Source organism: Seriola dumerili, unplaced genomic scaffold, assembly GCF_002260705.1.
Source record: "Seriola dumerili isolate Sdu_G_001 unplaced genomic scaffold, Sdu_1.0 BDQW01000242.1, whole genome shotgun sequence".
NCBI lineage: Eukaryota > Metazoa > Chordata > Actinopteri > Carangiformes > Carangidae > Seriola > Seriola dumerili.
Window position 1 is genome coordinate 1969374 of NW_019174497.1, and position 25018 is coordinate 1994391.

The 25018-nt window shown below is 36.4% G+C and overlaps 2 protein-coding genes across 4 annotated transcripts; both read right to left on the reverse strand.

Annotated features, from left to right (window-relative positions):
* Positions 1 to 6990: 6990 nt before the first annotated feature.
* On the reverse strand, positions 6991 to 14928 carry hbp1 (HMG-box transcription factor 1). Of its 3 annotated transcripts, none has more exons than XM_022756418.1 (11): positions 14865 to 14928; positions 13361 to 13541; positions 13092 to 13272; positions 12432 to 12552; positions 12166 to 12280; positions 11351 to 11469; positions 10814 to 10970; positions 10556 to 10700; positions 9602 to 9889; positions 8104 to 8245; positions 6991 to 7968 (listed from the first exon to the last, which is right to left on the reverse strand). In XM_022756418.1, the coding sequence occupies exons 2-11, from the start codon at positions 13431 to 13433 to the stop codon at positions 7951 to 7953; spliced, it is 1359 nt and encodes a 452-aa protein (XP_022612139.1). In that variant the 5' UTR covers positions 13434 to 13541; positions 14865 to 14928; the 3' UTR covers positions 6991 to 7950. The 3 variants fall into 3 exon arrangements, with proteins under 3 accessions (XP_022612139.1, XP_022612138.1, XP_022612140.1); XM_022756417.1 differs by having other exon boundaries at positions 14825 to 14878; XM_022756419.1 differs by lacking the exon at positions 14865 to 14928 and adding an exon at positions 14317 to 14449.
* A 359-nt stretch (positions 14929 to 15287) lies between these two features.
* Positions 15288 to 23435, reverse strand: prkar2b (protein kinase cAMP-dependent type II regulatory subunit beta). The gene is made up of 11 exons (XM_022756079.1): positions 22986 to 23435; positions 21783 to 21818; positions 20179 to 20231; positions 19951 to 20034; positions 19583 to 19689; positions 19221 to 19374; positions 17575 to 17676; positions 17411 to 17485; positions 17215 to 17283; positions 16962 to 17097; positions 15288 to 16833 (listed from the first exon to the last, which is right to left on the reverse strand). The coding sequence occupies exons 1-11, from the start codon at positions 23248 to 23250 to the stop codon at positions 16700 to 16702; spliced, it is 1215 nt and encodes a 404-aa protein (XP_022611800.1). The 5' UTR covers positions 23251 to 23435; the 3' UTR covers positions 15288 to 16699.
* Between the last annotated feature and the right edge of the window lie 1583 nt (positions 23436 to 25018).

Consider the following 25018-nt stretch of genomic DNA (forward strand, 5'->3'; position numbering starts at 1 on the left):
GTTTTAAAATGCCTTATTATTTTCTTTTTGATTTTTTTATTGCCTTACCTAATACTATTACGTTTTTAAAGCCTTACTTCTATGAACATTTTTTTTAAATGCCTTCATTAAACCTATACATTTGAGTTTTAATGCTTTACTTAATTTATATGAAAAATCTATGACATGTTATGCCTACTATACTATGGGACGTTTTTATGCCTTAAAAAAAACTATTCGGGAGATAGTGATGGTATGAACGTTTTTTATATGCCCTAATATGCTACGTATTTTGATGTGCCGTACATAGAAGACGAAAGACTGTTGCTCTGGTACGGAGGGACCGTTTATTGGATGCGGGATTAACTATGATTAATCCACTACTATGGCGTGAAGTAACCGTTTTTGTTTATGCCCGTGGGTACTATATTGAAAAGATTAGACTACTGGAGGTACGGCGGCGAGGACTTTTTTATTCCTTTACTTATACATCTTATACATTTTTATGCTTACTATACATTACGTTTTTTATGGCCCCTGTTACTAATACTATGACGGTGTTTTAGGCCGTATATACTGAGAACGAGAATTTTATGCCTTTAAACTATTAAACTACGACATTTTATGCCTTACTGATCTATGTACGTTTTATTCCTTATTATTCTTTTGATGTTTATGGCCTTACTTATACTAAATGACGTTTTATGCCTATATAAAGATGATTTTAAATGGCTTATTATACTAATGAACGTTTTTTTATGGCTTACTAACTAATGAAACGTTTTCATGCCCCGTACTAAAGATACTACGATGATTTATGCCTTTACCTATAATACAACGACCGTTTTATGCCCTTAATTATATGTTATTTATGCCGTACTATCACTACGATGATCTTTAATCTTACTATACACGACGTTTTTATGGCCTTTACTAATATACTATGAACCCCGTTTTTTATGGCCTTACTAACTATGACTTTTTATGCCCTTACCTATTACAATGAACCGTTTTATGCCTTACTATACTATGAAACGTTATGCGTATATACTACGATGATTTATGCCTTACTAATACTACCGACATTTTTATGCTTACTATACTAATGGAGTTTTTTCCTTAATTATTCTTTGATGTTTATGCCTTACATATACTATGACGTTTTATGCCTTACTATAAACATGATGTTTTTTATTGCCTTACTATACTATTCACGTTTTATGCCTTACTATACTATACGATGATTTAATGCCTATTATACTATTATGGACGTTTTAATGCCTTAACTAACTATTGACGTTTTTAATGCCGTACTATACTACGATTGAATTTTTATGCCTTAAAATATACTATAACGACGTTTTTATGCTTATTAACTATGTTTATGCGTACTATACTACGCATAATTTTTAAAATCCTTAATATACTAACGACGTTTTTTATGCTACTTATACTATGACCGTTTTTTTTTAATGCCTTACTTATACTATTAACGTTTTTTATGCTTATTTTTTTTGATGTTTTATACCGTTAACTTTACTATGAACATTTTTATGCCGTTACTATAACTATGAACCGTTTTTTTATGCCTTCTATAACAATGAACCGTTTATGTGCCCGTACATAATACTACGATGATTTTTATGCCTTTACTATACACGGACGTTTTTAATGCCTTACTAATAACTTTAACGTTTTTTATGCCCTTTATATTTTGTGATGTTTTATGCTTACTATACTATGACTTTTTATGCTTACTATACTATTACGTTTTTAATGCCCTATTTATTTCCTTTGATTTTTTTTAATGCCGTTAACTATACTATTTACGTTTTTAAATTTCCCTTACTATACTATTTCATTTTTTTGCTTTACTATACAATGGACGTTTTAATGCCATACTATACTATGACGTTTTATGCCTTTTACTATACTATGACGTTTTTTATGCTTATATACATACGTTTTTATGACCTTTCCATACTATGACGTTTTAAATGCTTAAATTTATTCTTTTGATTTTTTTATGCCTTAACTATTCCTAATTACGTTTTATGACCTTACTTTACTAATGGACAATTTTATGCCTTACTATTATACGCTTTTATGCCTTACTATACTACGACGTTTTTTATGCCTTACTTATACTATGAACGTTTTTTATGCCTTACTAATACTATGACGTTTTTATCCTTACTTATATGATGACATTTTTATGCTTACTATACAAAATGACGTTTTTTATGCTTACTATACATACGTTTATTTTCCTTATTATTCTTTGATGTTTTATGCCTTACTATAACTATGACGTTTTTATGCCTTACTATTAACTATGACGTTTTATGCTTACTATACAATTACGTTTTTATGCCTTACTATAACCTCGATGATTTTATGCTTATTATAAACTATGACTTTTATGCCTTACTAATATGGACGTTTTATGCCACTATACTTTGACGGATGAATTTTTAATGCTTACTATACTACCGCACGTTTTTTAGCCGTTATACTATGTTTTTATGCCCGTATATACTTACGATTGATTTTAATGCCTTTACTATACTATGACGTTTTTAATGCCTTATTATTCCTTTTGATTTTTTATGCCTTACTATAACTATTACGTTTTATGCTTACTTTTACTATGACATTTTAGCCTTTACTATACTATACGTTTATGCCTTTACTTATAACTACGACGTTTAATGCCTTACTATACCATGACGTTTTTATGCCTTACTATACTATGAACGTTTTTTATTCCTTTATAATACTATGAAAATTTTTTGTTATGGCCTTTACTATACAAATGGTTTTTAAAGCCGTACTATACTACCGATGATTTATGCCTTACTATACTTACGACGTTATATGCCTTACTATCTATAGACGTTTTATGCCCGACTATTACTAAACGAATGATTTATGCCTACCTATACACGGACGTTTTTAATGCCTTAATAACTATGTTTTTATGCCGTATCTATACTACGATGAATTTTATGCCCCTTAACTTACTAGACGTTTTTATGCCTTACTATACATGAAACGTTTTATGCCTTCTATACCTTTCCGTTTTTATGCCTTATTTATTTTTTGATGTTTTATTACCTTACTTTACTATGACATTATTTTATGCCTTACTAATACTATGAAACGTTTTTATGCCTTACTGAACAATGAACCGTTTTATCCTGTACTATTACTACGATGATTTTTGCCTTACTATACTACCGACGTTTTTTAATGCCTTACTATACTATTACGTTTTATGCCTTAATAATTTTTGATGTTTTAATGCCTTACTAATACCTTGACCGGTTTTTAATGCCTTAACTAATAAACTAATTACGTTTTTAAATGCCCTAATTAATTCTTTGATTTTTATGCTACTATAACTATTACGTTTTATTCCTTACTATACTATTACATTTTATTGCCTTACTATACAATGACGTTTTAATGCATACTATACTATGACGTTTTTTAATGCCTTAAACTATAACATGAAAACGTTTTTATGCCTCACTATATCTATTACGTTTTTATGCCTTACTATACTACGATGATTATGCCTTATATACTACGACGTTTTATGCCTTATTACTATGTTTTTATCCGTACAAATACTATCGATGATTTTGCCTTACTATACTAGATGATTTTTTTTTATGCCCTACTATACTACGACATTTTTATTGCTTACTATACTATGACGTTTTAATTTCCTTATTATTCTTTGAATGTTTTTTATTCTTACTATTAACATGAGACGTTTTATGCTTACTATACTATGAGTTTTTTATGCCTTACTATAACTATTACGTTTTATGGCTTACTATCTACGATGAATTTTTAATGCCTTAATTATACCTATGACGTTTTTATGCCTACTATACTATGACGTTTTTATGCCGTCTAATATCTACGATGATTTTATGCTTACTATAAACTACGGTCGACGTTTTTATGCCTATTAACTATGTTTTTTATGCGTTAACTATACTACGATGATTTTTATGGCCTTACTAATACTACGACGTTTTTTATACCTTAACTTTTACTAATGACATTTTTTATCCTTACTATACTATGAACCGTTTTTTATGCTTACTAATACATGGACGTTTTATGCGTTAACTATACTACGATTGATTTTTAATGCCTTACTATAATTTCTCTACGACGTTTTTATTGCCTTACTATACTATTACGTTGTTTATGCCTATAATTTTTTGATGTTTATGCCTTACTATACTAAATGACGTTTTTATGCCCTTACTATACTATACGTTTTATGCTAATTATTCTTTTGGATTTTTTTAATGCCTTACTATACTATCTACGTTTTTATTCCTTTACTATACTATTAAAAAAAAATTTTATGCCTTACTAATACCAATGACGTTTTTAATATGCATACTTACCTAATGAAACCGTTTTTAATGCCGTTCTATACTATGACGTTTTTATGCCTTTACTATACTATTAACGTTTATGCCTTAACTAATACTACTACGAGATTTTTTATGCCTTATTATAACTACGACGTTTATGCCTTAATTAACTATGTTTTTATGCCTACTTTAAAAATACTACATGGATTTAAATGCCTTAACTATACTACGACGTTTTTATGCTTATATACTATTAACGTTTTATGCCTTAATTATTTTTGATTGTTTTTATACCTACTTTACTATTGCATTTTTTAATGCTTACTATACTATGACGTTTCTATCCCTTACTATTATATGAACGTTTTTATGCCCTTACTAATACATGAACGTTTTATGCGTCTATAAACTACGATGGATTTTTATGCCTTACTATAACTACGACGTTTTATGCTTACTTATACTATTAACGTTTTATGCCTTATATGTTTGATGTTTTTTTATGCCCTTACTATACTATGACGTTTTTATGCCTTAACTATACTATTACGTTTTTTATGCCTTAATTAATTCTTTGATTTTTTTTTAATGCCTTACAATAACTAATGACGTTTTATTCCTACATAGCTATACATTTTTATGCCTAACTATACAATGAACGTTTTTTATGCCTAATTAATTTCTTTGATGTTTTTATGCTTACTATAACTATGACGTTTTTTATGCCTTACCTTATAAAACTAATGAGTTTTTAATGCCTTACTTTACTATGAGACATTTTTTTATGCCTTACATTAACTATTACCGTTTTTTATGCTTATTATACTGTGACGTTTTTAATGCCTTACTAATATACTAATTACGTTTTTATGATTACTAAATACTATGACGTTTATGACTTACTATACTATGAAAACCGTTTATGCCTTACTATACTATGACGTTTTTATGCCTTATTATTCTTTATTGTTTTTATGCCTTACTATACTATGACGTTTTTATGCCTTACTATACTATTACGTTTTTATGCCTCATTATTCTTTGATTTTTTTATGCCTTACTATACTATGACGTTTTTATGCCTTACTTTACTATGACATTTTTATGCCTTACTATACTATTACGTTTTTATGCCTTATTATACTGTGACGTTTTTATGCCTTACTATACTATGACGTTTTTATGCCTTATTATTCTTTGACGTTTTTATGCCTTACTATTCTTTGATGTTTTTATACCTTATTATTCTTTGATGTTTTTATGCCTTACTATACTATGAGCAGCAGCAACAGCAGCATGCTATGTTGCTTCACACAGTAACGTTCCTCAACAACCCTGCTTCCACATTAAGTGATCTGCCTCTTATGACAGTGACATATGGTTTTAATTTACTAAATTGTGACAAGATTTGAAAAATGCTTTTAATTTCTGATCACATAGCTACTGTATCCTGCAATTCGCCTTTAAAAATTGGAATAGTCTTGAGCCAAAAGGACATCAGACAAAACTTTCCATTTCCCCAAATACTGTATGAAGTATTCAAGTCGGATCATTTTGGAGTGACCTGTTATGGATATGCTATAATTAGATTCCTGTGCTTAAAAGGCTTGCAGGGTGTTGATCATTGTTATTTCATGAGGCATGCAGTGCTATGAATCTCATCCTTTCAGACTAACCATTTTCTACTAGCATACAAGCAAGGCCCTCAAGATATTCATAAACATCAAAATAATAACTTCCCAGTCCATAAATCATTTGAGGGTTGTTTGTTTTTACCGTATGGTAAAAAGCAAATCATTTGCTATTTTTCATGCAGCATGTTCTAGTTTCCTAAACCACAGATACAGTATTCATGTAGTATATATTTACAGTCATCTCTATATTAATGTTATAATCATATTATCTCTGAGAGAGAAGAGGATTGAGATGGTTGATGTTTATCATCAAGAAGCGGCATGTCTTCCATTAAACAAAAATGGAGTGATGGCGCCCTCTGGCTCTATCATTATAAATTACGTCTTCAACTGATAATAATATGGACTATTATTACCAGCTGATTTTATTATTTCTTTGACTGTGCAAGCATCAGGCAGCAAAGCAAATTAACCAAACCCTTCACATTTAACTGCATCACCAGATATTTTGTGAAAATACTTGTGTTCCATGGAAACACTGTCTCCAGTTAAAAGCTTATGATAATGTGTTCTTTCATTTTCTTTCAGATCCTTTTTCATCACCAGAGGAAGAGGCTAGGGTTCCAGTGAGTATAAGATTCAATTAAAACTTTTATCATTGTCCTCATTCAGCCCAAGAGTGAATTATCATGAGCATGAGTATGATGGTTTTGATTTGGCAGAGCAGCAGAGAAACAGAAGAATAAAACACACTTTAGCTGTGTTTTATTGTGTCACCTGGAAACATCAAGCTTTACTGGTTGGACATTTAGATCAGTGGATATCGAGAGCTCTTCAACCTTCAGACAAAATTTTCCTGGTTCAGTGTGCTGCTTAAAGACACACGTGTTCATAGGCGGAAGCTGATAATAATTCAAAATAAAAGACAGGCAAAAACATGAATGTGTATTCAAACACAAAGACAAGCATCCCCAGAGGTTGTGATTACAGTTTATGAAAAAGAACCAAACACTTGGATAAGATGCAAGTTTAAAAAAAATTATTTATAATATGATACAAGGATATTTTGTGCAAGAGGTTGTTGGGGCTGTGAAACCTGTACATTATGAACAAAGCACTTAAAACTCATTAGCAACCTGAAAGCAGAACATGGCTACTGAGCCATAATTGTGTCAAATGGCTTACTATCAAGATACTAGCTGTTTTTATACAAATGGTTTCCACCAGTATACAATGGCTGTATAGGATTAGATTACATATTTATATAAAGTGCAGAAGAAATAAACACTTACAGTGAAGGCCTGAAGTGCTTTGTGACTGAGTGTAAACCCACCACCACATGCTGAAAGCCTTCTCATCATATGGCCAGGTGGTTGAGCAAAAACAATCTAAAGACTTGGCAGGGCAGTATCACAAACTGTTGGCCATAGATCTGCTACAGAATATATACTGTATTATAAAATGTATGAAAGGGATTGGTAAATCTGTGCAATATATTGGATTTTACAAATATAGTCAATATGAACAGCTGTGAAAAGTTGCCTAAAATTCCCCTTTTTACAATTATAAATAGACACTTGTTGTTTACTGCTCCTTCTACACTGAAGCATAGCACCAAAGGCTCTCATTTGTCTCAACCTTGAGTATGAAATGACCTGAAATAAATGAGGATTCTATCTTATTTCAGGGGAATAATACATTAAAGATATAAGAAAATATATGCACTGTTAGTGACTAGATTACATGTTTTGTTTATAGTTCATAATTCTGGTTTGTCTCTATAATGTTTCAAGGTTACAAAAAAGAAGTGAATTCAGCATCACAGTTGAGTCTCAAAAAGACAGGAGAGCAAAGAGGCATCAAGCGGTCCATCAGACTCTGTCCGGCACCTCTCAACTCCAAAACACCAGCAGCTGGGGATTCTGGGGGATTATCTAGGTCTGCTGGGAACCCTGTTAAAAGACGACATGAACAGTAAGTATACAGCAGGAAGGACACGTGAATGAAAGTTAACATACAGTAATTTAACATTATCATTGTACAATCTGGATGACTACATGTTATAGTTCTGTGACTTTGGTCCTTACTGAGTTGGTTCTTTTACGTTTCCAGCAGTCTGGATTGAGTCTTTTCTGCTCCTCAGCCAGAGCTTTGGCCTCCATGGTGTACATCCTTCGCTCCTCACTCTTCATCTTCTTCCACTTATCACCCAGGATGACACTAATGGCTCTGGAGTGAAAGGTTAGAGACAGAAGATGAAAGACTCACCTTTTTCTGATTTTTGTCTTAATGGAATCTGTCTTACTTTCTTTTCCTCTACCATTTTCGATTTCCTTTTTGTCCAGGGAATATGGATAAAGCATACATATAAATGTTTTACAAGATGTGAACCTATAGCTATCTACAATGAAAACATTTCATTACATCTTACGCCTCGGTTCCTAAATGAAGAATTAACTTACAAAAACAACATATAGAACATAATGGTACACAAAAATGAAATTGCACAGACTGCAGTGCCTGGTGATACTCCTACCCCAACATGAAAGACAAGTAAAACAATAAAAAATGATCTATTCTCAGTGGATGTAGTGAGGCAGGTCTTCTGTCTCATATGCTGGGAGATGACTGGCATAATGAATTGGTCCAGCACTGGTTCGGAGATAAGTGGAGTCTTAAATGGTACTTCATAAAGGAGCTAAGACCATTAGTCTTTCAGTTTAGCCACCAATCATTCACAGTTGATCCAGGTATCAGAAGATCACTTCCCTAATCTATACACTACTAAAAAATTGAAAGCATGACCCAAAGAGTCCCCATGTAGAATTTGTTTGTATTCTTCAAGTCAGTGCAGGGCCTCTAATCTGTAGCTCGCTGCTTGACATCTGTAGCCCAAAACACTCATTAACTTTCAACGCAGAGAGGACCTCTCTTACAGTCTGTACTGACAGTTTTAACATTGCTCTCATACTCTGTTTTTAGTTTGTGATTGCACTCTTCAATGTTTGTTTATTAGCCACATTGGAACCATGATATGACATCCTGTAGATGAAATAAGTATAGTATCATCATGTTTCTGTTCAATGAAATGTCACCGCACTGTGCCCCGAAAAAGGTCATGATTCACATGCTGCAGTTTGTAGTCGATTGATGTGATAGTGTGCTAAAAATGGTGACGAAACAAGCTAGAATAATAACTTTACCATTTACAAACACTGAGCAGCAGTATATCTATTGGCCGAATGAGCACATCAAGTCATTCAGAGTTGAACAAAGGTGAAATTTAACCTGTGAATCTGCCGGAGCTGGCTGGAGATTGCAGTGAAACACATACTTAAATTTATCCACACTCAGGTTTCAATAGTGGTGGATGGGAGACAGAGAAAATATTTGTATACTGGAATATGATGTGACTATGACCTTAACTGTGGGGCGGTTTCATTCAATGGACGTCTAATGTTAGTGATCAATGTTAAGACATGACACAGTGAAAGAAACATTAGACAATTCTGCCTTACAAAAAAAGGCTGCCATTTACATGGTAGTGTGAATAAGTGCACCAGATCTTATTGACTTTTTGCATACCTGTTGTCCTTCCCAGGATACATCTGTGTGTACTCCACTCTGTACTTCTTGGCAAAGAGCATGAAGGCATTCATTGGCCGCTTGCATTTTGTAGGCGTGGCACTGCTGGTTGTCCCTGAGGTGTGGCTCCTGTTTGATTTGCTACTTGAGGATTGTGGGGAGCTGGAGCGCTCAAGTTTATCACAGTCTGGACTGACGGCACCGCCGCTGGACAGGGAGGTCCTGCGCTGACGAGCCATGCTGCTGAGAACATACACTGCTGAGGAATCTAGGGGGGTGAAGTCATAACTGCAGGGAGGAAGGAAAGAAAACAAAGACATTTTGACTCTGCAAAAGTATCTAAAAATGTCACCTTGTCATTTTACAGTTCCTCTGCACTGCAACATATACTTTTTAGTTTTCATTTGCTGTAAAGAACTGAACATTGTAAATGATTGTAGATATGCTATATAAGGAATAAATCATATTTATAAACTAATGATTGTGTTTATGATTCATATTTCTATCTTCTATTTTTTGTTTACTTGAAGTTATATAAAGGAAAGATTTCACTTTCCTTGTGCAGTGTTTTATACTTTGATGTTAAGGGTGATTGGACGGCTTTAGTGAACTGTACAAGAAAGCTATAAGCTAAGGACTGACTTTCTTTTTAACTGTATAACTTAATCTTCTGTAAAGTGTCCTTGAGTGCTGTGAAAGGCGCTGCCAAATAAAATGTATTATTATTATTATTATTATTATTATTATTATTATTATTATTATTATTAAGATGTGGGTTATAGAACTGTCTTTGAGGTGTGTGTGTGTGTGTGTGTGTGTGTGTGTGTGTGTGTTAGACAGTGATCATCATAAGCAAAACAGGTAGATTAGAAAACACTCTGCACCTCTGATGATGACTCACACTCAGGTCTCTTACTTCAATAAACTAAGAACACATTATTTAGAAGAGTGTACCTTCTGAAAGTGTCAAAGACGACTGAGTCATCACAGTTAATGGCATCTGGGTGGTTTGGTGGCAGGCACACATCCCCAAGCTGCATCTCGTAGCAAGGGATCCCATGGTGCACCACAGTAAGGCTTGGATAAAAGGAAGACCACCCTGAAGAGGACAAATGGTAAATTACAGATAAGCATAACCTGTTGTCCTTTTGCAGTATATCAGCAGTATATTTTTATATACTACAGAAGCAGGAAATAAAGCTGTTAATTTACCTTTATTTTTTACAAAAAATGGGTGATCTAGTCGGCATTCAGCTGTTAAAAGACCGTCATCAGGTGAACCAGGGTCAAACGTCAGTTTAAGAACTGCCTGGCCAAAAGATACTGTCTCTTCATGGCTCACCAACTTCAGCCCCTCTGAACCGTATCTCTGAAAATAAAGCAAAGAGAAGTCTTTACTCACCTGCAAGTTGAGCTAAATGAACCAAACACTAAAGTTGAAGGAACTAATATTTGGTGCCTGAAAAGTTGAAAAGGTTCCCATTCTGAACAAGTACATCAACACTAAAAAATCTGCAAGAATGTTTTTAAATTCATGCACTCATTTACTCACTTACTGTACTTTCACTGTTAGCCTGCCACCTTGTGGCCATTCCAAGCCACTGACAACCAAAGACAACCGGAATGTGTCACTCATACAGTCAACAATGCAACAATACTAAACATAAGGTAGATGGAAGGTTTTCCATAGTATAGCAAACTGTTATTAAATATTTTAAGACATACTGAAGTCACTATCAATTGCCTAACCTTAAGAGAGGAGGAGGATGGCATCATGGTTTCATCATCCGAGTCATCATCTGAATCCCGGAGTTCATCTGCTTCCTGCCACTCTACATTAGGACCTCGATGGAAGCGCAGGCGAGTTCCTGAATATCAACGCAACAATGCAACATGATGAAAAAAAGCAGATGTCCAATGATATTGATAAGAGAATGCAGGAAAGTGGGTGCAATGCTGCTGTTTGGACACAAGAGGTCAGGATTTCTTTAAAAATGTCTGAGTCTTGCTCATCCTGGCTCAGAAAATTGTGAAGGGAGGATCCTTTCAGAAAAGTGTAAACAAGAGATTAGTGTCAGCACCTCTACAGCTCCTGTCCAGAACAGCCTTGATTGCATGTCTGGTTGTCATCAGCAGAGTTTAAGGCCAGAGCAGTTAAAGTCCAATCAGTAGTTGTTTTTTTTTAATCATTACAGGTATACTTTTTCTCACAATCACAATTGAAGACTTGGAGATAAAAAATAAAAGTGTTTTTCTCCTGATCATATTTGGGGTAAAAACTGGTGTATTTTACATTTGTTTTTAAACCTTACTGATGTAAACATTAACGAATTTTTGAAAACATTCATGAATTACTACTGTTTTCTAATGGGGAGTACATGTTTACACTAGACTGTGAATTGTGCCTTTAAGCTATGAGGCATACTTGTCAAGACCTTTTTTTTCTCTCAGAAATTCTTAGAAAAGTTAAGAGTTAACTTCAACGTGTGTGAAAAAGGTGAGGTGAGGTGTAAATGCGTGCATGTGCACTGGTGGATGCATATGCTGCGTGTGTATTTATGCACCTTTAAGGAAGCAATGCCAGGCTGTGGAGGGCCAGGAGTGGGACCAGGCCATGTCTTCATCATCAGAAAAGGATGAGGACATTGAGAAAACTCCAGACTCCGACTCACTGCTGGCCTGTCGCAGATAATAAAAAACATCTTACAATGACATCAGTAAAATAAACAATTTCAGCTTGCATGTCATACAGAATTTACTTGGAAATAATCACTGATTCTACAGGAATGGATGATTCTTGGGTTTTCAGAGGCTGGAAGTGAAAAGTTACCCTGACACGCCTGCGCTCCCTAAGGTGGCCTCTGGACGGGTTGGGTGCACTACTGGCTAATGGGGGCCGGGCGTAGGAATGTAAACTATTACTGTTGCCAAAAATGTGGACTGGAGATGATCTGAAAAAAATGACAATGATATCAATACACATTATTATTTAGTTGGATAGTTAGTTCATTAGTTATTGTATCATGCGCATACAAGTGCCCACCCCACATGGACTTACAAGACACCAAGAAAATACTGTTGCAGTGCTGATACATTTGTCAGAGATGAGCATAATTTCTTACATTACATGACAAACAAAGAACTTGATTATAAGTGAACATATAGCTGATACTCTATATTTTTAATGTAGCAGCTGAATGCAATCCTGTATAAAAGTTTAGTTAGCCAGGTTCACTGTAAAATGTATTTTGTGACATCTTGGTTATAATGATATAAACATAATGAGCCAGTCAAAAATTTCCAGGGTTGTTTGATGTCACACTTTCTTAGTTATGTTGCTAATCCTACTTTGTGGAATACCCCCCAGGTATACTAGCATGTACTTATGTTATTACGTGCACTGTCAACTTCTAACTTCTCTTTGTGTTTATGTCACATGTATGCAATCATTAGATTTAGCTAATTTTCATGCTATTAAATATTTACTAACCTCTTATGTGGGGCATCCTTAAGCAAAGGGCTTTGAGGACTGGTGGCAATGTTGGCCAGCTCAGCAAGCCAGTTGGTGCTGGGGGAGCAGCTGAGCTCCTGGTGAGACACTCCTGCTCCAACCTGAAATAACCCTGGAGACCTCTGGTCCTCCTCCACCTCCTGCAGCTCTGGCATGTCATCTAAAGAGGGGTCAACATTAATATTCACAAAAAACAGCTCAGTCTGCTTAAATATAGAATGTGATTTCTTGCTGGTGTAGCATTTTACCATAATCCATGTGGCACCCAGGTGAGGAAGGCAGGTCTTCGTTACACTTGAGTGGATCAAAGGACTCGTCCATTCCCAAAATGTTCTGCTGTTTCCCCTCTTTGTTTGTTTGTTTGATTGTTTTTGAAACTGGGTACAGGTCAGTTTACTCAGCTTCCATCATCATCCTCTGCCACGTGAGCTGGTTTTTGGCAAAACCAAAAGGCAAAATTAGAGCTTTCACGAACAAAGTGAAAATGCAGCACAGTTTTACAAGACTGTTTCAATTACTCTTATACAACACCCACCCACAAGTAATGAAAATGGAGTCATTGTAATTGCATACATAAGATTGAATGGTAGTATGTGGATTTTGGACAGTAATATTATGGTTTCATTTAGGCATTATGAAAGGATCCATGCAATAAAAAGCATTAACATAATAGACACTAGCTTTCAAATATTTCTGAAAACAGCAAATAAAATAATATTCCATACTGCATCTCATCAATACAAGAAACATAATGTATTGCATGAATATAATGGAAAAGGTAGGCAGCCTTTAGGGAATCCTTTGTCTCTGAATCGACACAGTAAACCTCTGTAACTGGTCATGTGATCCGCTGCGTGGAGGCCTTGTTTATAAACTTAAAAGGATTTGGCGCATGCGCACCAGAGCTCATTCATTCATAACTGCGTAGCAAAAGTGATAAATATCAGAAATTCGTCTTTAAAGTGTAGTGTCGAGGCTCGAAAACACGAAGTTGAAAATAAATGTGAAGGAATATTAATGACAGAGTAAACATGTTACGCCTATTAGAAAATTATTTGGTGTTTGAGGACATGCAACGTAAAAAAAAAAAGGTTAAACATTTAAAAGAACCTCTGAGTATCAAATACATTACTTAAAAAGGAAGAACTAACGGTCATTTTGCGTTCTGACAACCGATCAACGGTCGCTGCACGGTCGGACTAACCGTCGCTTCGACTTCTTAAACACGGATGTAGCAGTAACATGCCGTTAATAAAACGTTTTCTTAAGTAATATCGTGTCCAAAAAGAGCGTCTGAAACCCAGGCCTGCTGTTTTCCCACTCCTCAAAAGCAGCACCAGTGTCCTCAGCTCAAACCCAGAGGCTGTCGGGTCTAACACTGTAAACAAAAGAATGTCAACAAGTTGAGGCATGACGCAACCTCTCTGCCCCGTTTAAAATGAATGACACAAAACCCTCCAGAAGCCTTTTAACAACATTTCCACGCAAATCAGAGCACATTTTACCGACTGCATGAGTTATTTTTGTATACAAAACTGCTGTCGGGAGGGTTTGTTAACACCAAAACAACAAGCGTCACAGCGAAAAAAAACATTGTCGAGCACAACCTGTGATTCGACATCAAATAAGCGTGTGACAACCCTACTAAAATAACGCCTAAGAATTGCAAAGACACGGATCACATAACGCACAAGTTAAAAATTATTTCGAACCTTTTATTTCTTCGAAAAAAGTGGACAACTTCCCACTTACCAGACCTGTCGCCATCAAGAAACTCTCTGGCATTCACTCGAAGGGTGGGAATGAATGGTTTCAGAGGACGCCTCCTATTGGTGAATACGAACGCCAATAACAAAAATCCGGGTATTCTATTGGTCGATACTGTTGAGAAAAATATAGAAGGTGGGGTGAAGTTTGTTGATCATCGTATCATTGGATGAAAGTACATGCCTGTTACTACCCAGTAACAGCTGATTGGCAATAACAGGAACAATGCATGGTTATTTTTTATCTGCAATGTTGCAAGTACAGCAAAATGTACTTGCACACATTGCATTCTAGATTTTGTTTACACTTGTAAATAAATCGCTTTAACTTTGTACTACAAGATCAAGTGAATGGTTGTATGCATATAGAATGAATTAATGATAAATGACTGAATTGTGAATGAAAAGGTTTGATCTTGTACTATTTCTTTATTGTAACAAACATGTATGTGACACGAAAAATAGAAAAAAAATGTTCTTTATTGACATGAAAAGTGAAACATACAGTACTTTCAGCCAGTATTATGGGTTTGCCCTCAGAAATGACCAGTACTACCTGCACAAAGGGGGGAAATAAATTCAGAATGTTTAAATTTTAAACCAGCTTTAAACAGTTTAAGCTGCAGTAAACCACTGACAAAATACAGAAGACTTCAATTATTGATTTTAAAAAGAGAGAGGAAGAAGAGAGAGAGAGAGAGAGACAGAGAGAGAGAGAGAGGACCCACATTAAATTCCTGTTGAGATGGGACATCAGAATATGTGTTTCCAAACAGTATAAGTTGTTGGCAGAGGTAGACAGCAATAATGGATGTCATAATCATAATATATGTTTCACCGACACAAAAACAGTATGACTTAAATTTGACATTAAAACACAGGAAAATCATTTGTGTCAAGACATTGCCTATAATGACTACAATCTAGTGGGGCGACTTATTAAATTAAAGGTGGGCCTATATAATAACAGTAAATACTCATTTTCAAATTGTACAGCAATGTGTTGTATGTGTTGTATATTCTTACAAAACTATTTTTATTTTTTATTTTTATTTTTTGAAAAAGCATAATATTAGGCTAACAGCCACACACACTTACCAACAATGATATACAGTTTATGAACACGTATTCAAGGGATTAAATCTTATGATAAACAAAAATGCATTTTGCAAAAATGTTAAAGTACTGCCAAGTCTACATTCTGTTGTGATCAAAATGTGAAAGATGTTATTCAAACACAGAATCAAATCAACTTCCTTTACAATTTGTTTATCTTTTCTCATGTCGGGGCGCTCTTGTACCAGTGCGCCTCATGCTGCTAGTGTTAGTGCTCTTGCCAAAAAAATGACAAGAGAATGTGACATTTTTTCTCACAATTTTCCAGTAAGAAATTAGCTTTGGCATCTGGTTTTAACAAACAATGTTTAGAAATTTACAAACAATATTATACTGTAGGTATAACTAGAACACTGTGGAGATAAGGTGAGAATTAACAAAAGTGTTCAGTATACAGACAAATAATGCATCTGACACTGGCAAGTAAAATGTACACTTACATCTTTAAGGTGAAAGTCGTGATAAATCTAATTTAATTAAGCTTTAAGCAATTCTGCTTTGGCTTACTTTAGTCATAACACTCTTTGCTAGAATGAACTTTATCTCATATGGGAATCTGTACTCTGGTTTATTTATCTGATACACAAATATTGTAGTGGGTATTCACATTTCTTGTAAGAAAAGCCTTTTAAGTAGTTATGGGGGAAAACATCCATATAAGCCTTTTATTTTTCATCCACCTATTTATGGTCCATTGGAGCCGTCTCATGCAGTTTGCTGCTCAATCTCAGGGCTACTTCCAAACAGGGTGACCAGCTGCTCCTCATAGTTTGCAATGTTTCTCTTCATGATGTCCATGCACGGGCCCAGCAATCTCTCGAAGGCTTGAACATCCATCACTGAAAAACAAAACAAAAACCAAAAAGAAAAGAAGGAGAGTGAGTAGCGTAAAGTAACAAGTGGTATACTGGAAGATTTACAGGTTGGACTCAATATATGAATGATTACAAAATTGCACAAAATGTACCCAGGCATTTGACACTCCCCACAGCATATGCCGAAGCAGCTCTAGGCTTGTTTGTGACAAGCGCCAACTCCCCAAAATACTGGCCCCTAGAGCATGTGGCAATATCCACCTCCTCTTCCTCTTGGTCTTTTTTCGTCTGGTAAGAAAAAAAAATCACACAATAACATACCAGAAAACACCACAGATTTTTTTTTTTTTTTAGTCAGAAGGTTTTTCACTCTTAGAAATTAAAAGGGAGACAGGTCAAACATACCCTGCTTCTTTTCATGGTGATTCTAACTTGGCCAGACTCAACAATGTAGAAGCAATCTGCTAAATCACCCTGTAACACAAAGCATTAAAGCAATAGTAAAAAAAAAAAGTAGGTGACCCTGTTTACATAAATGCTCTCCTGAAACAGAAAGTGAGAAGACCGATCCACGAATAGAACATACAAAGAGACTCATCACCTGAGCAATAATCTGCTGTGAATCATTGTACACCCTGGTGGACAGCACATCTACAACCTTCATTCTCTCGGAGAGCTGTGGATGAAAAGATGGTTGACAATGTTTTTGCTGTAGATAAATACTGCAGTTTTTTAAGGCAGGAGGAAAAAGCCTAATCTCCAAACCTCTAATGATGTAAGCAGTGGTAGCGTTTCAATGAATGCCTCATACAGCTTCCTCTTCTTGGCATTGTTCTTCACTATGATCCTCCTGAATGTCAGACGATCCTGAAACAGAGATTTAAAGAAAAGGAAAAAAGTCAGGTTTGTGTTTAAAGGCCCAGTGAAAAGGAAAATACATTTTTACACATGTTTTATTCTATTTTTGATGACTCGTCTTGAGCCATACATTACAGAAGAAAAATGATAATTAAAATATGCATGGCAAAAGTGACTGTTTTCCCTGCACAATCTAGCATTCAGGATGAGTGGACAGTGACACTCATTTACATTTTCCCTACAGTTCCAGGCTCTTCTGGGCACCTTTCACCAACCAATAACTGACATGAAACACCATTTTGCAGTAGGGGTCGCTGTAAACCAGATTTTAAGTAAGCAGAGCATCTCCTGTGAACCATAACACCACTCAGGATATTTCAACCATGTGTCATCCTGCTTCTTTCAGTGATAAACCTTTATAATTCACAAGGTTGTAAGTAATTTCAGCAGGATTATATGCAGTTTTGACACATATAATGGCCAGCAACATGGTAGATGATTACATGCTGTACTGCTTAGGGCGCCCTCTAGCAGGCAAAACAAAAACATTCCCACCCAAAGATGCCAACATGGCCAGTAAAGTCAGTCCTTGGCCATGGAACTCAGAGTACTGTAGATTTAATATACTATCAGGCTACCACTGAATTACAGTTCACTTTAATCCCAGGCATAAATCAGACTCTAATCACAGCTGTTACAATAGTCTACTGTTTGCAGAGAAGCCCCTCAGCAGTGCTATCCCTCCTCGACCTTAAGGGGATTGTTAGCTGAACAGAGCTGGCTGCTTGTTCACAGACTCAAACACACAGTACAAGTGCCCAGGTCAACGGGGGATACAGCTGCAACCTGCCCAGTCTGCGCAGCGATGACGTAACAAAGCTGTTACCCACAGTTTAAGGACACGACCCTCACTGAGTCATTAATAAAGAAGCTGCTTCACAGAAAGAGATCAAGTAGCAACTGAATATTCAAGACAGCTGTTCTGGACACGATTCATGAAATAGCTGGATGTTGTTTAGGAAAAATACCAATAAATTGAAACTCAAAAAATCATAATTATGCTCTATGATGGTGCTGGCGGCCCCACTTTTCATATTTGGATCATTTATAACCTCTTAACTCAGCTGCCTGAGTTCATCTGAAGTGCATACTTGATAAAAGAGACAAGTTTAGCCCTGTTTATCTGTACTGATCTGATGGCAGAACTTTCTGAATGGGCTTCAAAATGTTTTTTGTAAGACACCTATATTAACATTCATGAATATAGTTTTTTCATATTCAGTTTGTACGTTCATTATATGCTTCAATATATGAATTAAGAAGATGTATAATCATTTCCAGCTGCATGATTAGTGCTCTCTCACTTGTAGTTGCATTCGCTTTTAGTATGTTGTGTCAGTCACACGATGTGATCTCCCTCATGACACCAGGTACCAACACTGTCACAGACAACCTGGATGTTTAAATCCCGACAACTGACAGAACCGCCTGTTACAAAAACCTGAGCACAGGGCCAACCGTGCTCTTGCATGATGATTTCGTGGTGTACTCACTAGGCACCAAAGGGCTCCAGGCGAGATGGCGATTATTGTGGCTGCCCTGGGGGTGTTGTACATCAACGCTAGCTCTCCAAAGCTGCCTCTGTTGTCATAGCAGCCTACCAGCTTCTCTGTGCCATCAACCTTCACGAAAATGTTAAACGTCCCACTGAATGAAAAAACAAAGGAAAAAAGAAAATCGCAAATCAGAGAAAATATAAACACGTCAGCCATATTGGTGTCTCCTGAAATCTTTAGTCAGCAAGAAGCATTGATTTTACAGAATTTTTTTATAAATATATTCACTTTCATAACAATTTATTTCACAATCAGTAATTTGATTCAGGAAAACAGTATGTAATCATGTGAGAATTTACCTTTCAATAACATAAAAATTATCCCCGTCATCATCTTGATCAATGATGTGCTCCCCCTCTGTGCAGAACTTCTCAAACATGGCATCCAGCACCTGAGACATCTCTTCCTGTATGGTACAGAGCAGCAGCATTTAACAAAAAAGACCCAGTAACTTATTTGAACTTCACATGTTGAAACAATCATGTAGAATCAACTCAAGCGTGCTGTTTCAGCTACTTAAAAATAACCATCTTTAAAAACCATGCATAGTGCACTGAGCTGTGGCAAAAAGCTGCTGGCCTCAGGCCGTGTTCTCCTTTGTGCAATTTAAGAGATGGCAGAGCAGAAACCAGAGGAGCACAGAGGGTTTATGGAATAATCCACTCACCGGATCCAAATTCTTGAACAGAAGAATGTCCCTACATGCTTCCTGTAGTCTCTGTCTCTGCTCATCGGTTTTTGGGTGGGTGACCTGCAAAATAAAAAAACACACCTGTGATGTGGCCCTGAGGTAGTTTACATAGAACAAGTCATATTGCTCACCATTTTATTCAGATTCAGAGCTACAGTCACACTCAGTGGAAAATACAAACTAGATAATTGTGGCACAGCCTACCCTTGGCTCTTTATCCTCCTCATCTTCATCAGGATTGAATGCCTCAGCACACACTGCATGACATAGTTCAACAAATGAATGAACTGTTCAGTCACTACCAGACAGTAGATTAAAAAAAAAAAAACTTTACATTTCTGTCCCCGCTCCCACATTTGATTTCTCTTGTTGATAAATATTTATTTTGTGCAGTGGATCCAGTAAATTGTACTGCTGGGTTTTATTGTATTCTGTGGATTTTGAGTCACATTGCTTGTCTTATTTTATCAGTTATTGACAGTGTAATTGTTTGTAATTTGAATCATTTGTTGACTGGCTGTTGCAGCCGGTTGTTAAAGATGTTGTTCATATGGCAAGTTTAATGCCTGTTTAAGGTCTATGAGGTCTTTGTTTTTTCAATAAACCCCATGCTTTGGGGATAAAAGAAACTGTAGACAAACACAGAGGCAAGCCTAAGGTGTATACCACATAACTGTAATGTCCACAGTGTCAGTTCATGGGCATTGAACCCTTATTACATGTCATACTTCTCTCTCTCTCTCTCTCTCTCTCTCTCTCTCTCTCTCTCTCTCTCTCTCAGCCCCACATTTCCTGTCTGTATCTTGAATACCACTATCAAACAAAGACAAAAAATTACCAAAAACATAATCTTGAAAAAAAAAAATCATATTCAAGTGGTCCAGCAGCAGAGCTCTCATCCTAGTCAAACGACGAAAGTCGAAACCCAGGGATGATTCACTTTCATTTCATGCAAAAAAATCATTCAATAAAGACATCTTTTCTTTGAGTGTGGGGATTGGGTGGGGTTGGAGGGATGCAGTGATTGTGGTGGCACATTTCCTTCCTGTTTTAACTGCAAGATAACAGATAACAAAACGTTATTTGAGCGAATCTGACATCATGTAGACTCGAGTTGAATTATGCCTTACGTTTCATTTCATAAATGTGGGAACATTTATGTTGATTCTGAAAAAACAAAAAAACATGATGCTTAAAAACCCCTGAAACCTTCAAATATCTACATCCCAGTATCAATACTCTGTTTAATCAGTTTTTATTTTCTATACAAGTAGCCTATATATTTCTTTGTCTTAATTTTTAGTCCACGTTTTAGCCATTGTTGTGTCCTATGCAGCGGATGTTCATTTCCCATCCTGAAGTGATATAAGGTAAGAAATCAATCAAGCATCAAGTGTTACTTGCTCATACTTTCCATTCAAACATCCCACCATCAGTCCTAATACAGCAAAGATACTTTTGTGAAGCTATGACCTTACTATTACCATGAGCAAGAGATTATTATTAGTAGTAATACTTGTCTGGATCTCCCCACCCACATCACTCAATGACATTATTAACCAGGCTCCAGACAAAGTGGTTTCACAAACTAATAAATCAGCATTATTACAATCAACTGAAGACAGTGAGAAAAGACAGATGGAAAAATACTTCAATATTGCTTGTACTGGAACAAATCTGATGCAGTCTCAGTGCTTATATGTCAAACAAGTTTTATATATTTCCAGCACTGACACTGTCCAGAGTTTTTCTCTCGATGAAACAGGCTTTTAACAGCCGGCTTAAACAGGCAATGAATGACAACTCACCTGATGCTCTTCTGATGAATCTGTTTATTACCGGGGCTGCAAAAGCATAAAGAATATATTAACATGTTAGATTTCATCATGAAGTGAATCTGTCTTACAGTAACTCAATTATAACTGGAGAGGATGAAGTTAATGCTCTAGTTTTCTCCATCTGTGGAGGCACATGTGTGGCAGAGTATACCCAGCCCTGTGCTCATTAAGGATCCATATTCATTTGGGTAAAACCTGAATAAGGCCAGCTGCTTTGAAGTGCGTTTTGCCTCTTTCAATCAAATTTAAATGAGAAAAAAATTTAAATGTAAAACACAGCAAAAAGTGCCAAGCTCAGACACAATAGCTCGGTATGAAATATACATTAGATAGGAGGTCTCACCCATTAATAGGCTGCCAGCCAGTGTTGTCCAAGGAGGAGGCTCATTGAAATATCATTAAGACAAGACACTAGAGGTGTGATGGTGCATGATGAAGAACCAAAAATACAACAATAGTTAGTTTAATGATTGAATATAGAGTCCTTATGTAACCATTGCATCCAGCCTTGTAGACCCCACCACTCATTGGGATGCTGTGTCAGAGCTCTGGGTTGCTATGCTACTTGCTGCACCTTATGGCAATCCAGCACTGGCCATTGTGTTAAATATGACCGCAGTTTAGGAAGAACAAATGAATCCTGGGCAGTCACAGTCAGGGTTTCTGTTGCTTACATCACAGCAGAGCTTCAGTTTTCTATCTTTATGTGCTTTGTCATATTTTTGATACATGAACAGGGTAGGCCCATCTGGCCTGCGGATGGAACAGAAAATATTCAGACGACCTATAGAGGTGCAGGGTCTGTCTAAAAAACACACACTCACACACACACACACACACACACACACACATATATAGTCCCTTGATTCTGCAGCTGCTGTTTTTTTTTTTTAACGTTGTCATTGTAACAAAAACGTGTCTGCATAGATGAAGAGCAAGACATGTTCATTAAGCATCATTCAGCCTCCGTGACCATATATGGCCAATGACAGAGCCGTGGTGGATGCAAGGTGGCGAGCGCTGGAGCATCACTGCGCTCAATGTGTTCCTTAGCGTCTTCCACGGAGCAGGAGCCGCGCACACAGCCATACACGCTCACTATTCACATTAAATTAAGGTCATCCACATTCACATTCGGTATCTTCCTGACACACTGTAAATCTATAAGCCTACCTATGAATTCCTCGTCATCGTCGTCGTCCTCCTCTCCGTTTTCCGAATCGATCTGCATGGCTTCGTCAATGAAATTGACCGCTTTTCCAGGTCTTGGGGCCGAATTTTGGTCATTGCCAAATGAGGCCTCTTTGGTCTCACTGTCCTTCAGCTGGGTGAAGTACTGTAACGCAAACTCGAGCAAATCCCTGGGCTGATTCCTCAAAACTTCCACGGTAAAGCTCTGTAACAGCTCCGTCAGTCCTTCAGGAATTTCTATACTCATTCCTGTTATCAGTCTATGAATGTGGACTAAACCGGTTTGCTGCGAATTTGAAACGATCAAACGCTCACGGATAGGATTTTTTTCTTAAAAAGCCTTAAATTAGCAGACGAGTGTAGTCAGGCCACCCAGTCAGCAAGCCATCAACAGCGGATCCTCTCTTTTCCTTGAATGAAAATGGCTCTGGATTTTTGGTCCAAGCATCTTCTGCTGCTTCTGGCTACAGGAAACCCACGCATGTGACCCAGGAATCCATGGCAACCACCTATCCAGGGATTGCGTATGAGCAGCAGCAGCAGCAGCGCAGAAACTGCAGTCAGTCGCAAAATACAAATGATGAGAAAGAGAAACCCTCGGGAAGATCAGTCAGAGCTCGGTTTGCACTGAGAGAGATGAGAAGAGATAGAAGTTGTCCATATCATGTGTGTTGTCCAGTGAGTTTTACATGTCATGTTCTGTGGCCATGCTCGTTTTTTAATCTACTGTGTTTATTCGCACAGGCCCACAGTAAATGCCTCACAACACCTTTAAATAATGATAATGAATAAAAAAAAAAATAGGCATATGAAAAAAAAAAAACCCTAATTAATACAAATATGAAGCTGTTCTATATTATATTAATAAAAAGGAAATTCAGAAAAATCAGTATAGCCATGTGATCTACTGTATATGATTAATTTATAATGGGATCAAACAGGTGAAAATGAAAACAGCTGCAATGTTCTGGAAGAAGAGTGAAATACAGCCTTGCATTCACATTGTAACTCCAGCTATTATTAATTAAATTCATTAACTAATTAATAGCCTTGAGGCAAAGGCTCATCATAGAGGGACTATCCCTTTGATAGCACTGGGAGTTTGGACCCAGTTTGTTATTCCAGAGAGAGAAAAAATGATAAATCTGATGCATATTTTAGTGTCACGGGACCTTTCAGAACATTGTGGCTCCCAGGCAGATTGTGTGTGCTGCCAGGAAGTTTCATTACAGAGTGAAACATTCAGTATCGGAAAGAAACTGACGAAAATATACTTGGACTGAAACTAAAACATGGCTGTCAGCACACCTTATATAGTCATCTATGGAGTGCCCATTGCATTGAAAGTGACAAGTGATGCAGTTATTTGGGTTTTAAAGATACTGATCAATGAATATAAGTTATGTTTCCAAAATGGATAAAGCAGTATTTCTTAGAATCTGGGCCTTCCTTTAGACTTTCTCACAATAACAAGAAATCTGATATCTGGGATTTATATGTTCCCCTTGAACCTGTAAAACCAGTAACTCTCTCCAACTGTGCCCTCAACTTTAACTTTTAGTTCTCAGGCTACTGAACCCATCTTTATATAGAGCATAGAGCACTTTAAACAGTTGATTCAAAGTGCTTTACAACAGAAATCATGACAAAAACACAGAGAAAACAAGCTCCTACAACGACACAGCAAACAACATTTACATCCAGGAAAAATACTGGATCAGATTAGATGAGCCACATTTAGAATTCAGCAAATAAAAGTGCTTTTAAGTGAAAAAGACAATATGGCAGGAGGAAAAGAAATCCAGAAATCAACAGGTGCATCCCCCCAGTTTTCAGTCCCGTAGTTAAAGACAGAAGTATTTCAACAGAAGATCTGAAGTTAGTGTTTTGACTGGGACACATGGCGGTGCAACTGCGGCTGTATGAGAAAACCCTGTGACTGCCAGATGTGTGTGCCATATTGTAGGGATTATCATGGGGAGCTGGGCTTTGATGGAGGTGAGCAGAAGGCAAAG